This window comes from Dendrobates tinctorius, unplaced genomic scaffold (assembly GCF_039654945.1).
Source record: "Dendrobates tinctorius isolate UK_male_01 unplaced genomic scaffold, ASM3965494v1 ptg000062l, whole genome shotgun sequence".
Lineage (NCBI taxonomy): Eukaryota > Metazoa > Chordata > Amphibia > Anura > Dendrobatidae > Dendrobates > Dendrobates tinctorius.
In genome coordinates this window covers 33,889,383-33,903,133 of record NW_027361730.1, presented here as the reverse complement: position 1 = coordinate 33,903,133, position 13,751 = coordinate 33,889,383, and the positions used below count along the sequence as shown (strand labels likewise).

Below are 13,751 nucleotides of genomic sequence, written 5' to 3'. Positions count from 1 at the left end.
TGACACCAGTACAACTTTTGCACGCATAGGTTTAGACATGTATGTGCAAATGAGGCCTAGCAGATAGCATTTACTAAGGCCATGTTGACACGCTCAGTGTTTGGTCAGTATTTTACCTCCTAATTTGTAAGTCAAAACCAAGAGAGGAACAATCAGAGGAAAAGTATAATAGAAACCAGTCACCACTTCTGGATTCATCACCCACTCCTGGTTTTGGCTTACAGATACTGACGTAAAATACTGATCAATTACTGAACATTAGTAAAAGCATGCTCATGACATTTTGTTAGAATCTGTTCTGTTTGTGACTATCCGCCATTTTCTTGTAGTGTTCTGGCTGCTCGTCTTTTCCCCTGGTGCTAGGTTTGTCTTGGGTCAGGTGATTGTATCACCCTTTATTAACCTACACCTGTCTACCATTCCTTGCTGGATAACAGTTTTAACCCGCTTGAAGTCTGGCCTGGAGCCTTGATTTGCCTTCTGTGTGTTTAATTAGTGCAGTTCTGGGACCTCTGGTTCTGCTAGTCTTAGTTTCTGTTTTCAGTTTGTTTCTGCAGCCTTCTCTTTGTTTTCTATTAGGAGGTGACCCGTTTTTGTACCCAATCCTTAGATCTTTCAGGGACCCCCTTCCCCCTATCTATAGCTCTTCGCTTGAGATTAACCTAGGATCGTCGGTGGGTCTATTCACAAGGAATGGGTCGCCCACTCCATCATAGGGTATCAGCCTAGTCGCAGTGCAGGGTCAGTTTTCCCCTCTCCTACCCTAGTCCTGTGCTGCAGTACCGTAACACATTTGGTATAAGAGATCTGAATTAGTTGCATCCGCCCACAGTAGGATTGTGAGTTTTTTGGCACATCTGGTGAAATGTGTTTGGCATGGTCTAAGCACAACTATCACAGAAAGTTGCCAAGTTTTCAGGTGTCGTAGTGAGACATTACACAATAACCGATCAGCACATATCACAGTAAGTTCCTTGGATTCTACTCAAAGTGACACAGGAATTTCCCCAAGCCATTATGGAAAGACTGCACCAGCAGGTTTCTGAGCCACCTATATATTTATTATGCACACGTATATATAATCACAGTGGAAAATTTGGAATATATTCACGTATTTGATTTCCCAAATTGGGGTAAACATTTTGCATCCTATATTAATTATCATGGACCACCAGTGCTAGAAGCACGTTGTGCGAATACATACAACCTGCATGCAATAAAATCCATGCCGCATGGGTGCATTATACGTGTCCAGAATCATGCAGCGAGGGTGATCACTCTGGAGCTCCAGAAGTCGTGTTGAACCATTAGCAAGCATGGGTTAAGTGCTCCGCTGCTTTCATGTGTGGTCCCCTCTCGCGCTGTTCTAGTGACCCAGTTGTGCAGTGTGTTTCGCGGAGACACAAGGGAGCAGAAGGGGAAGAGGGGAAGGTTGGTATGAACTGAACTGATCCGTCCTCGGCTCTGTAAATCTAGATGACATTATGTAATCGCTGCTCTGCATGTGAATTCCAGGAATGAAGCTGACACAATGTTTTGAGCGCGCAGGATTCTGGGCATGGAAAATATTTATTCATTTCTTTCATGCTAGTTTGGTTCCGGGTAGATCTAGGGAGGAGCGGAGTGGAAATAAGGACACGGAGGAGCATTCACACTATGGCCATGCTGAAGCTCTCGGAGGCAGATAAGCCGTGTGATTGTTGCTTGTGGCGTAAAAGAAAATTCTCACTTGGATGCAGTCAATATGGAGAGAGACGGAAAGAAAGCAAATCAGATAGAGACTGATGATATTAAGTCATTAATTTGCTGCATATTGGGCACCAGGTGCTCCTCACCCTTATTAGCAAAAGTTTCTGGGCAACTTTTTGTTTTCCTTGGCAAGAGAAATTGTAGGCAGAGCTCATAATATCTGTTCAGGAAATACAGCAAGCTCGGCAATACTTTGATCTCCTTTAGAGTTTCCATATTTCCTGTTCTGTCACTTTCCAGCCCTGGGGACGTCGCACACAGCAGAGGGACCCTGGGTAACAACATTGTGTAGGATCATCACAGAGTAACAAACCCGCACAATAAGCCAATTTCTCTGGTGGATTACCATTCACTAGTAATTGAGAGCCATGAAATTGATTATTTCAGTCCCTTACATGCAGTGTAATAGCCTAGAATAATCACTAGTTATTTCCTGTTCAGCCCCCTTTGTTTATTGGACCTTTGTATGGCTGCATAGGTAACGTGCTATGTCCGCCTCTGCGCCTGTCACTATAACAATCCATTTTGTATTAGGTTACATCTACAGATAATACATTTGTGTCAAATTACAAACATTTATTAGAGTTAATTAGCTCAGGGAACCTACATTTGCCCAAATCAACAACTAAACAGAATTTCCCACTAACTACACAGACTAGATGTTATAATTGTAAAATCACTGGGGTACAGCCATTGAGACCCCTACATAACCCAACAACAATGGTTGTACAGTCCTCTGTTTGAATGGAACAGGATCCATTTTATTTCTGAGAGTCTGAAGTGAAAGGACAGCGTGACGTGAGTCACTATAGTAAATATTATTCCCATTAGTGGACAGAAAGACTACAATAGCTGATTTGTAAAAATATATACTACTTCCTGAATAAGTAAAGGGAGGTCAAACAATCCGAGGTCAGGTCCAGGAAATGGCGCAGTACAACAAGGGGAAGACAGTGACGAAATCCAATTCACAAGCCGAGGACAGGAAAACCAGAAAGACAACACAGTTTGCAGGGAGCAGGCACAAGAGAAGTCAGGTCACAAGCAAAAGGTCTGAGTCCAGGAAGGGAATAAAGTCAGGCTGGGTCAGTAGCAGAGCACAGAGGGATCAGTCTTACACAGGCAGCAGCAAGTGTACGATTGACACTGGACGAAAGAGTTAGCCTGCTTAAGTAGAAGACTAATCAAGAGTAATCAAGGAAAGTGATCACAGAAGATTGCAGCACAGACCCAGCACAACCAAAATAGACTGACAGCCCCTACACAAAGTAACATATCAGACAGGAACAGAGTGGAGATCATGACAGAGGGGTCATTAAAGAGAATTTGGCAGCAGGATTTTAATACCTCATCTGAGAGCAGCATAATGTAGGCAAAGAGTCCCAATGATGTATCACTTAGTTTACTGGGTGCTGCGGTTGTTACAGTCAGGGTTCTTAGATTTAGCATGCAGCAGAGCTGAGAAAGCTAACCCTGCCCACAACAGACTCTGTTACATTGTCTGTAGATGGTAAGCTGCTTATCACAGGTGGTGACGGAGTCGAACTAGCATTCTAATGATGTTGTAGTCCCAGCAGTGATAAAGTCCTGGTGATAAAACCTGCATTGTAAGTAAACAACAGCACACGGCTTTATAAATGACACATTGTTGAATTCAGTGTTTTAACCTCTACTTCAGACTGCCTCCTGATTACATAGCAAAAACATGTTAACCAATGCCCATTAAGTATGTACTCTATTGCTCTGTTCACACAAGGGTTGTGGGATACCACGTTCTTAGGACAATGGGTGTCCCAACAGATCATAAATTATCACTAAACCTGCAGACAGTTAATTAACATATTTAGTGGGAAAACCACATTAATTCTGCAAAACAATGTAAAGGCAGCCTTACAGAATGTTTCACCACATATGCTTAGATTGTAAGAATCACCTTATTTTAATTGGAACATACAAGCATTACACATTATATGGCTTTATCTACTTTGTACCTCACCAGCTCACAAACATCCTTGTGACCTTTTAGTATTTTGACTCTGTTAGACTTGGCAGACATTAAAGCGCAGAAATTCTTCCCTTTGGTGCCTTTGACCTTTATAATTGATGAGATGGTCACCGTGAATATCTGCAGTATTCTACTTCTCATATATTAAAATGACTGGGAGAACAGAAAAAAATAAAATATGTAATTCTGTTGTGGACAGCAAGTCACATAGCCATTTATGTTAGTGCCAGCGTATTTGACAACATAATGACCTGGAAGCTAGAATATTACTGAAAATGTTTAAAATAAAATGTATTATACAGTTGTGCTCAAAAGATTACATACCCCGGAAGAATTTTTGTTTTCTTGGCCTTTTTTCAGAGAATATGAATGATAACACCAAAACATTTTCTCCACTCATGGGTAGTGGTTGGGTGAAGCCATTTATTGTCAAACTACTGTGTTTTCTCTTTTTAAACCATAATGACAACCCAAAACATCCAAATGACCCTGATCAAAAGTTCACATATCCTGGTGATTTCAGCCTGATAATATGCACAGAGGTTGACACAAATGGGTTTGAATGGCTACTAAAGGTAACATCCTCACCTGTGACCTGTTCGCTTGTAATCAGTGTGTGTGCATAAAAGCTGAATGAGTTTCTGGGATCCAGACAGACTCTTCATCTTTCATCCAGCCTCTGACATTTCTTGATTGTGAGTCATGGGGAAAGCAAAAGAATTGCCAACGGATCTACGGGAAAAGATAGTTGAACTGTATAAAACAGGAAAAGGATACAAAAAGATATCCAAGGAATTGATAATGCCAGTCGACAGCATTCAAACTGTGATTAACAAATGGAAAATCAGGGGCTATGTAAAAACAAAACCACAGTCTGGATCCCAGAAACTCACTTAGCTTTTATGCACACAGACTGATTACTAGCAAAAAGTTTTGATGTTATCATTCATATTCTCCGAAAAAAGGCCAAGAAAGCAAAAATTCTGCTGGGATATGTAAACTTTTGAGCACAACTGTGTGTGTGTGTGTGTGTGTATATATATATATACACACATTTTAATGATAGATGAAAGTGTGGATTATAGTGGGGCAGGCATGATGATGGGCAATGGATCCAGATTATCATTTAAATGAAATCTGTTACCAGATTTTGTTACCTAATCTGAGAGCAGCATAGTGTAGTGGCAGAGACCCTGATTCCAGTGATGTATCACTTACTGGTTTGCCTATTATAGTTTTTGACAAAAATAATCACTAAAGGACATTTAAGTGCGATCTTGTCCTGGGACTGGCTCTCCCTGCCCTTCTACATCTCCCTTATACTGAGTGGCAAATTGAAGTGCGAGCTAACCCACTTTTAATGTCTACATGGAGGGCGTGGCACAAACTGCATCAACATTTCCAGCTCTCTCCCTGGTGTCTCTTCCACTTATTGGTAACTCTCACTTTCAGGATGGGCACTCTCACCCCGTCTTCTACCAGTGTTACTCCCAAGGTATAACATCTATTAAGCACTTAGTCCACCCCGAGGAACGACGGATATACTCAATAGAGGAGTTGTAATGTAAATATCCCACGGCCATGTTCCCTCCCTTCCAATATTTACAAGGTTAAAGCTATGTAACAAAAGTATTAACACATCTTCCTGAATATGAATAGAGATCATCCGTGCTTAGATGGTTCCCTAAATCTAATTCTTCATCTGGCCAAGTAGCCACTAATTACAAATTCATCCATGCAGCCCTGGATCATGAACAATTCCAATTTACACTAACAAAATGGCAGATTGAGGACCCCAGATTGTCCTGTAACACCATTCTGAAAGCTCTAGACCAGGCCTACAAATTCCTCCCTTCAGCCCGTTTTCTAGAAATGAGATTGAAAATCTGTCATGGCTCCTACCTGACTCCGCAAAAGGGTCATAGAATGGGGCTGTACATAACTTCTTAATGTTTCAAATGCCATTCCCCAGAAGCCAACCAGGTTTCATTGCTTGTGGGCATGCCCGGTCATTAGACTATTTTTGGAAAAAGTATGACAATATACCGCCACACTTCTGACAAACTATGTTCCTGACGAACCCTTATGGGCCGTATTTGGATATCTAAAACCAGATAACTACACCTGTTCTCCAGGGATCTGTAAACTACTGTATTTGATGGCGGCAGCCGGTGCTAAGGCCATTTTACAGACATGGATGCACGACCATGTTCCTCCTTTCAAAATATTTCTAGAGAAGCTGTCGTTCTTACTTCAAATGCACTGGGTTGAGGCCTCTTTACATAGAGGGAAGGGTGCAGGCATTTTTCGAAAGCGTCATCTCTCTGCTCCCAGAGCGATATTAAGACCTGTTTTCAGCCAACGGTCTGGTACCAGGAGCAACTACTACTGGGGGAGACACCTGTCCAATGATGTCGCTGGGTGAACCGCTGTGGAGAGATACTTCAGGGTGTTTGGAGTGACCTTTGGTGTAGGTGGGTCCTGAACTTAGGGGTTGGACACGTGCTGGATGTCTGATGGGTAAACATTATGCTTGTTTCTGACATACCCCCCCTTCTTCCCCCTCCCTTTTTTCCCTTCCATGTTTTTTTGTGTTTGTTTTGATCAATTGCTCCATGTGCCAATGCTATCTCTAACAAGGATGTTTTGTTATATATGCCTCAAACATTATCTGCTTTGATATATGTATGTATGAAAAAAAATTTGATTCAATAAAAACAAAGTTGTTTTTTTTTAAAAAAAAAAAAAAGACTTTTAAGCCTACTTCCAAGTAGCCCAACCCCGTCCCCATCACTGATTGTCAGCTTTCTGCCTATGCACAGTGTATACAGAAAGCTATCAATCATCCATGCCCGAGATTAATTATAGAATTAAAAGTCACATGAATAGTAATGAATATACATTTTACCAATATGTTTGAGACATTTCATCGCAATAACTACAAGAGAAAGGGGAAAAGTGTTGAGTGAACTTCCTCTTGATAAGATTTCCACTGGAAAAAAAACTGCAAAAGCGGCACATGTGCAAGGAGCTAGTGAAAGCACAACAGCCAATATAAGGGTATGTGCCCATGATCAGGAACTGTATTTATGCACTTGCAATGAACAGCTGTGACAGCATGGTGGATGGGATTTCTAGAAATCCAGTATTCCTCAATGTTTTGGATCAGATTTTAATCAAGGTTTGGGTCAGTGAGTCCATTTTCACCGTCAGTTTTTCAGCACTGATTTTTTTTTTTTTTCACACCGAAAAAAAAAAGAAAAATTGCAAAACTTCTCCCAGCTCACAAATCCAGCTCAGGGATTGTGTTTGGATGACAGCCTTGTCCTGTATGCGATTTTCACTGACCCATAGACTTTTGAGTAATTTTGATCTGTGACTTGGATTAAAAATGGACGTGTTTCTGTGATTGCTTTATAGACACACAGTCCACAAAAACACACGGTCAGGTGGACAGCTCCATAGATTATAACAGGTACGTGTTCTATCTGTGAGACCACCACTAGATCATGTACATGAAAAACAGAATGAGGCCAAATAGTTTTTTCGACAGTAATACATTTTACCAAATTACAACTGCGCAAATCAAGGCTAAAAATACAGGTTTTCAGAGTCCAAGTGAAATCAAAGATCTTTTCATTTTCTGACATCTCAGAGAAATCTTGAACTGTACAGTGATGAAACGCAGTGTACAATATGTGACAACATTGTAAAACTGATCATTATAGAAAGCTTCTGCTTTACTTCCGTAAGACTAAATAACCTTTTTAAGCTTTTTTGATAGCCAGAAAATACAGATGTACCAATATAAAAATCAGTTTTTAATAATAGAGAAAATGTTACCAATGAGTTAAGTCTGTGCGGGGTGTGAAATATTGCTTTCAGATCAGAAGAGTATGATGTAAGAGCCACTGATGCTTCTGTTCTTGTCATCCCCGATGTCGTGAAAAAAGGATGATACTTGGCGAAGCTCAGGAAGCCAGACGCAGGTAAACACATTCTCTGCTTGAGGTTTTTTGTGTAACAGGAAACCTTCACTTCGCATACACAGAGAAAGTATGGGATCTTTTTACTTTAAGCAAAGGAGAAGATTTTGCAAGATTTTTCTCTCCCGCATTCAATGGCGTGAGTTTAGTCGTGCAGAATATGAATGGAAACCCAGCTGTAGTCAGTGTTAACTACTATTTGATATGGCTCAAAAATGCTCGCTAACAGCTTTCCAAACAAAATAAAAAGTGATCAGGCCATGAATGACTGTGGTCCATTGAGGAGAGCTCATTTCGCTGACCAGAGCAGCTTCCTTGGCTACATCTCCAACTGTGACCTCAGTGTCTAGACCAAAAATAAGCAATCTGTGGCTTTCTGTCGCCGGCCTCCAAGCTCCAGAGTGGCTGTAAAGCAGTTGTGGAAGTAACTACAATAAGACATGCTAATTTCTGTACTTCTACAAGTTTGTGTATCATGATTGCGGAAGAATGACATTACTGCGGTATGTCAAAAATGCCAAAAGACAAAGTTAGAGAGCAGCAGATCATATTTCCAGTATGTAATGCTATAATACTGTATGTGCCGGTGGAAAAAAAGATTGGCTAAAATCCATTTTATAATGGAAGAAAACAGAGTTTAAAGCAAGAATGCTAGGTATATATAGTGATTTCCAGTACAGAGAGCATATATTGCTCACTGTAGACTCTCACTAAGGCCGGGGTCACACTTGCGAGTGCAATGCAAGAAACTTGCGCGAGTCTCTCGCCTCAATGCCCGGCACTGCCGCCAGCGGTTCGGACCGGAGCGTTCAGCTGCATAGAAAGACATGCAGCCGCACACTCCGGTTCCAGTGCCGGGTATTGAGGCGAGAGACTCGCACAAGTTTCTCGCATTGCACTCGCAATGGTGACCCCAGCCTAAGGGTAGAGTCACACAACCGTTTTCTCCACATCTGAGAAAAATGGTCCAATTACTCTGATCAGACTCTGATCACAGTTTGATCAGAGTGGCATCAGTTTTTTTCAGACATGGAGAAAAAGAAAGGTTCTTCACCTTTTAGATTCTGTCAGTCCATGAAAATTAGAGATCAGACGAATCTAAGATCATTCGAACGCAGTCTGGTGTTGTTCACAGACCAATGTATTGCCAATTTGATCTGACATCGGATCAAAATAGGACACGTCACCAGTCTTCTCTGCCGACCTCTCAGTCCAAGTAAAAAATCGGACAAGTGCATAGCCCCATAAAATATCATGAATATAAGTGCTGTCCATGAAAACCACGGATAGCACTTGTCCAAGAAAATCGGTCGTGTGCACGAACCCTTATTCAATATGTGCAGAAAAGGTCTATATCCAGAATGGCTATATCGATAAAACATTCAGTGAATCATGAATTGCTCTACCGTCACACAAATTAAATGTACAAAGATGGTAATGTATGGAAAGTAAAAAGATCTTAAGAGTAAAAAATCCAAAGAATGATGAAATCCACATAGCGAACACTTGGCCTCACTTGCAGTTCTAGGCCACAAGCACTTCCTATGTAGTTAATATAAAAGTGACCACAATTATGAGTAATATGTCATCATCGGCGCTTTCAGCTTCGCAGTAAAATATGTTTTGTGCGGTGTTTTCTTGACTGATTGGATATGTAGTAACTGTTATTGTTTGGCTGATTTTGTGTGCGGTGGGACAAAGACAAGTAATGGAAATAACGAGGCAGCTTTTGTTATAAAACACCTATGATGCAAATATGTAAGAATGTGAATCACAGGATCAGTTAATGGTGATATAAAAAGATGCATCAGAGCATAAAGACGGCTGGTTAAAAGTCATTAGATTTCTTCCTAGACACTGAATTCACAGCAATAGACCATCAAATATGCAAACAAGAAAAGCCTAATCAGGTACAGTGGGCAATATCCAGACCACAGGGTTAGGGATTTTTTTTTTTTTTTAATCTGGGAGTTTTTATAAAGTTTTTACTAAAGTATGTTTAAACTTAGAATCAAAACTCTGTTGCTTACAAAAATTAAACTTGTGGACCATAGGTACTAAGGTTTATTATATTTTACAAGAAAAAATAGCAGCATCATCCTGGTGTAGTGGGTGATTGAGTAAGGCTGAAACGTGTGCTATACAAAATACTTTTATACAAAATACTGGTAGTAGAAATGCTACATTCAAAATGCACATTTTGCGACGTTTTCTGCAACGATTTTGCAGCATTTTTCCTGTTTGTTTGTTGTTGTTTTTTTTTTGCAGCATTTTGTGTTTTTTTTTTTTGCAGCATTTTTTGGTGTGGATTATGTGGATTATATGTGTGCTTTTTCTACAGTACATGTTTAATAAAGTTAGTTTTATTCACCTAGAACACTGCAAAACATTTATTGCGATGTTTGCAGCTTATTTTTTTTTAAAAAAAATTCACTTTTTCATTGCTTTCTATGAATGAAAAATTACTGCAAAAATTGACACGCTGCAGATTTATAATAAAAAAAAAAGCTGCCGTTCTCAAATTAAGTCAGGAATAAAAAAAAAGTGTGTGCATAAGATCTCTGAAATCTCTTAGCTTCTGCTGATACTGTACAAAGCAGCTTTAAATTTGCAGTAAAAAAAAAATGCTGCATGTGAACATAGCCTTAGAGTATGTTGAATACTCGCAGCTGATTTTTCTGCAGCAAAAACCAAAGTGTCGGCAGGAAAAACGCTGCTTAATATATGGACATACTGTATATGTGTGCATCTTTGATGCATTCATACTTGCATTTTTTTCCTATTCATTTGAATAGGTGAACATTGCTGCAAAAACACTGAAAAAATTGACATGCTGCAGATTTTGAAAAAAAATAAATGCTTTGATGGTTTGAATCTGAAAAAAAAAAAGCAACATATGAGTGAGATTTCAGAAATCTCATTCACTTTGCGGGCAGGGAAAAAATGCTGCAAAAACACAGCGTGTGAACAAGCCCTTAATCTTGTGACTTTTTATATTCGCATGTAGACCCTTAATTACTATAGTGGAGGACATTAGCCCTTAACCACCTTGTGTAACTGACGCTGACCATGTGCTTACGCTCTAAAGAAAAGGTTACGTTGGGTGGTCTGGCTCTTTGTACGGCGCAGCGTATGTTACTGTGCGGAGTACTGGATGTATGACAGAGCAGTATATGTTCCTGAGCAGAGGGTTGCCGCCTCTGGTTAATCTCTGCAATACTCTCAGAGGATATTCAGCATGAAAGGGAATAATAAAAATTCTCAGAGCTTGAGCAATACATTGAGCTGTAAAATACTCATGAAAAATGAATGCATGAGACATATCTGCATTAACTATCTCATGACATTCAGTCATAGCTATTTTGCCTGTATTTAGTAAAGGCATGGAAAAATCCAGAAGCAATGTGAATTCACTATAAATACCAAAAAAATATGTAATATCTGCAGCACACGCTAATATTTGTAATTGTTACGCCCAGTATTATATTTCATTGTCAAGTGAGAGGTTAGGGCAGATTTACTAATCCGGTGTATTATACAGAGAGCGTAAAAGCAAACCAGGGAGTCAAAACTTTATTTTTTTTTACATTATTTTCATGTAAAGCTCTTGTTCACACTTTGTTTTTGCTGAGATGAGAGGCATGCCAATGGATTGCTTATCATTTATATCTGTCATGCAACTTCTATTATAAGAAAAAGCATATGCTGGGTTCATTTTTATTTTTGGTGCCCCTCAGTATAAGGCCTCTTTCACACATCAGTATTTTTGATCAGTATTTCATCAGTATTTGTATGCCAAAACCAGGAATGTCTCCAAAATAAAGAACAGGAGTCAGTCTTTCAACTATATTTTTTTCTCGGTAAGTTCCATTCCTGGCTTTGGAAGCCAAACACTGATGTAAAATACTGACCAAATACTGATGTGTGAATGAGCCTTAAGAAAGTGTATCCCACTACGCCCTATAAAAAATATATGCCATGGATAGCCACCCAACATTTACCCTTAGGACACAGTTTGCACACCCTGGACACTAACGAGGTTATGGACATCTGCGCTCATGTCAGGAGCTTTCCAAGTACACGCGAAATAAAAACCAAGTAATACCAGAGACTGAGTCATGGGTTTATAAGTATAAAACTTTACTTTCTTTACTGTCAGACAAAAGGCTTTCTGCAGTCAGGCAGGAGTTCCACAGTCCATCAGGTTTAGGTAAAACGAGGAGATCAATATGGCTTTAGGCAGATCGGCCACAAACTAAATTGGACAGGATATTGCTGCAGCAGCCGCGCGGTTCTCCTGTCAGCGCAGTGCTCTCGTCAGCCGTGTCAGTAATCAACTGGTCTGTTCAAATGACTGTGCATGATACACCCCAAACAGGTCTGTATGCTCCTGCCCTAAATAAGAACAGTGGCCATGGGGCACATGCCCTGTGAGCCCCCACGACTTCAGTGTGCCTTGCATCTGAGACATTAGGTGATACCATTTCTCATATAAAACAACCAGACGCTCTCCTGCACTGCACTGCACTCCTGCACTGCACCGATTAAATGGGTGCTTTGGAGGTGAGAGTTTAGGTGACATATGCTTGCCTCATCAACTTTATCTAAATGGCAACCATGTCTGATAACATCATGTTAAACTTCAAATTATAGTGACCTTATCTGCTGTAGGTTTATTTTTTACATATGTTTTGAATGGGCTGATGTAAGATCCCAGTCCGTTGCTTTGTACTATACTCTGTCATAGATTATCAATGTGACTTCTAACATATGTGAAATGCGGGAGTTTTGTGCTAAATTGTCATTGTGAGGCCAGGTTCATACATAGATCACAGTTCCAATGTGGATTTACGGTAACTTTTCATGAAATTAGCAATGGTTCAGTGCAAGGAATAATGTAAAATTAAAGCTTTATCCCTCTTTTTATGTGGCATTTGTTCCAAATTTTCCTTAAAGGGTTAACTAGGTTAACTGTGTGGTAACTTTTCAGAATACCGTATCCACTGTACATTAAGGACAATATGTCTGATCATTATATTACTTGGATCCTGAATTTTCACTAGTTTTCACCTCTCTGGGCTCTATCTCTAATTTACAATTGAATCTGAGTTGGTGGGAAGATACTATCCAGCAGTACTGAGTTGTATATAGATGTGAATGGAGCTCAGGTGTAACAGGCCATAGTATACCCCAAGTCCAGACTATACCCAGGGTTAAAGCGGCCTGGGCTTGATTATACTCCGGTTATATGATGGCCTAAGCCAGTTTATACTCTGGCGTATAAATTAGCCTAAGTCATTTTACACCACGTCATGCCAGATTACACCCTCTTGATATCAACAGTGTTGAATGATATATACAAGAATTACTTAATTTTTCAACAGTCAAGTTATGTGAGAAAATAGCTGACTTAAATCTTAAAGTTCTAAACACATAGACTACAATGATATAATGAGGTAAAGAATCCTACCGCGCTTCTCAGTAGTTACACATTCAAAGCATTAGTATATCTGAGTATGATAGAAAGAGATCTGCATGCTTTTCAACCAGGGACAGGTAAAAAAAAAAGCAGTTAAGTGATAAGATCAAAGTACAATTGCATTCTAAGGTAAAGGGCCTGTCACACTAAGCGATATCGCTAGCAATATCGCTATAACTTGTGACGTTATAGCGATATTGCTAGCGATATCACTGTGTGTGATACTTACCTACGACCCGCTCCCCCGCTGATTATCACTGATCGCGCGAGATCGTCCTGGACCGTTTCTCGTCGTCGGCTTCCTGCGGTGCTTCCTGTGGAGAGACGAGCGTGGACGCGGGCGGGAGGACGTCAGGATCGCCGCGTCTGACAGGTAAGTAGCGACCCCCGACCCCTGCGATGTCGCTGGTGAGATCTGCCTGTGTGGCAGCTCACTAGCGACCACTTAGCGATGCACCAGCGATCCTGACCGCGCCATATCGCTGGTCGGGATCGCTGGTGCATCGCTAAGTGTGACAGTACCTTAAAAGCA

At 40.4% G+C, this 13,751-nt stretch overlaps 1 protein-coding gene across 2 annotated transcripts in view; it reads left to right on the top strand.

Moving 5' to 3' along the window:
- RORA (RAR related orphan receptor A) overlaps nt 1-13,751 on the top strand; it is a 504,081-nt gene that overhangs the window by 259,660 nt on the left and 230,670 nt on the right. Inside the window, exon 1 of one of the 2 annotated variants that reach the window (XM_073579505.1) lies at nt 11,955-12,118. The exons of the other annotated variant lie outside the window; for it this stretch is intronic. Within the exon in view, the coding sequence (XP_073435606.1) occupies nt 12,091-12,118 (28 nt within the window). The 5' untranslated portion in view covers nt 11,955-12,090. Of the gene's footprint in view, nt 1-11,954; nt 12,119-13,751 lie in introns of those variants that run through there. 2 annotated transcript variants of the gene reach the window in all.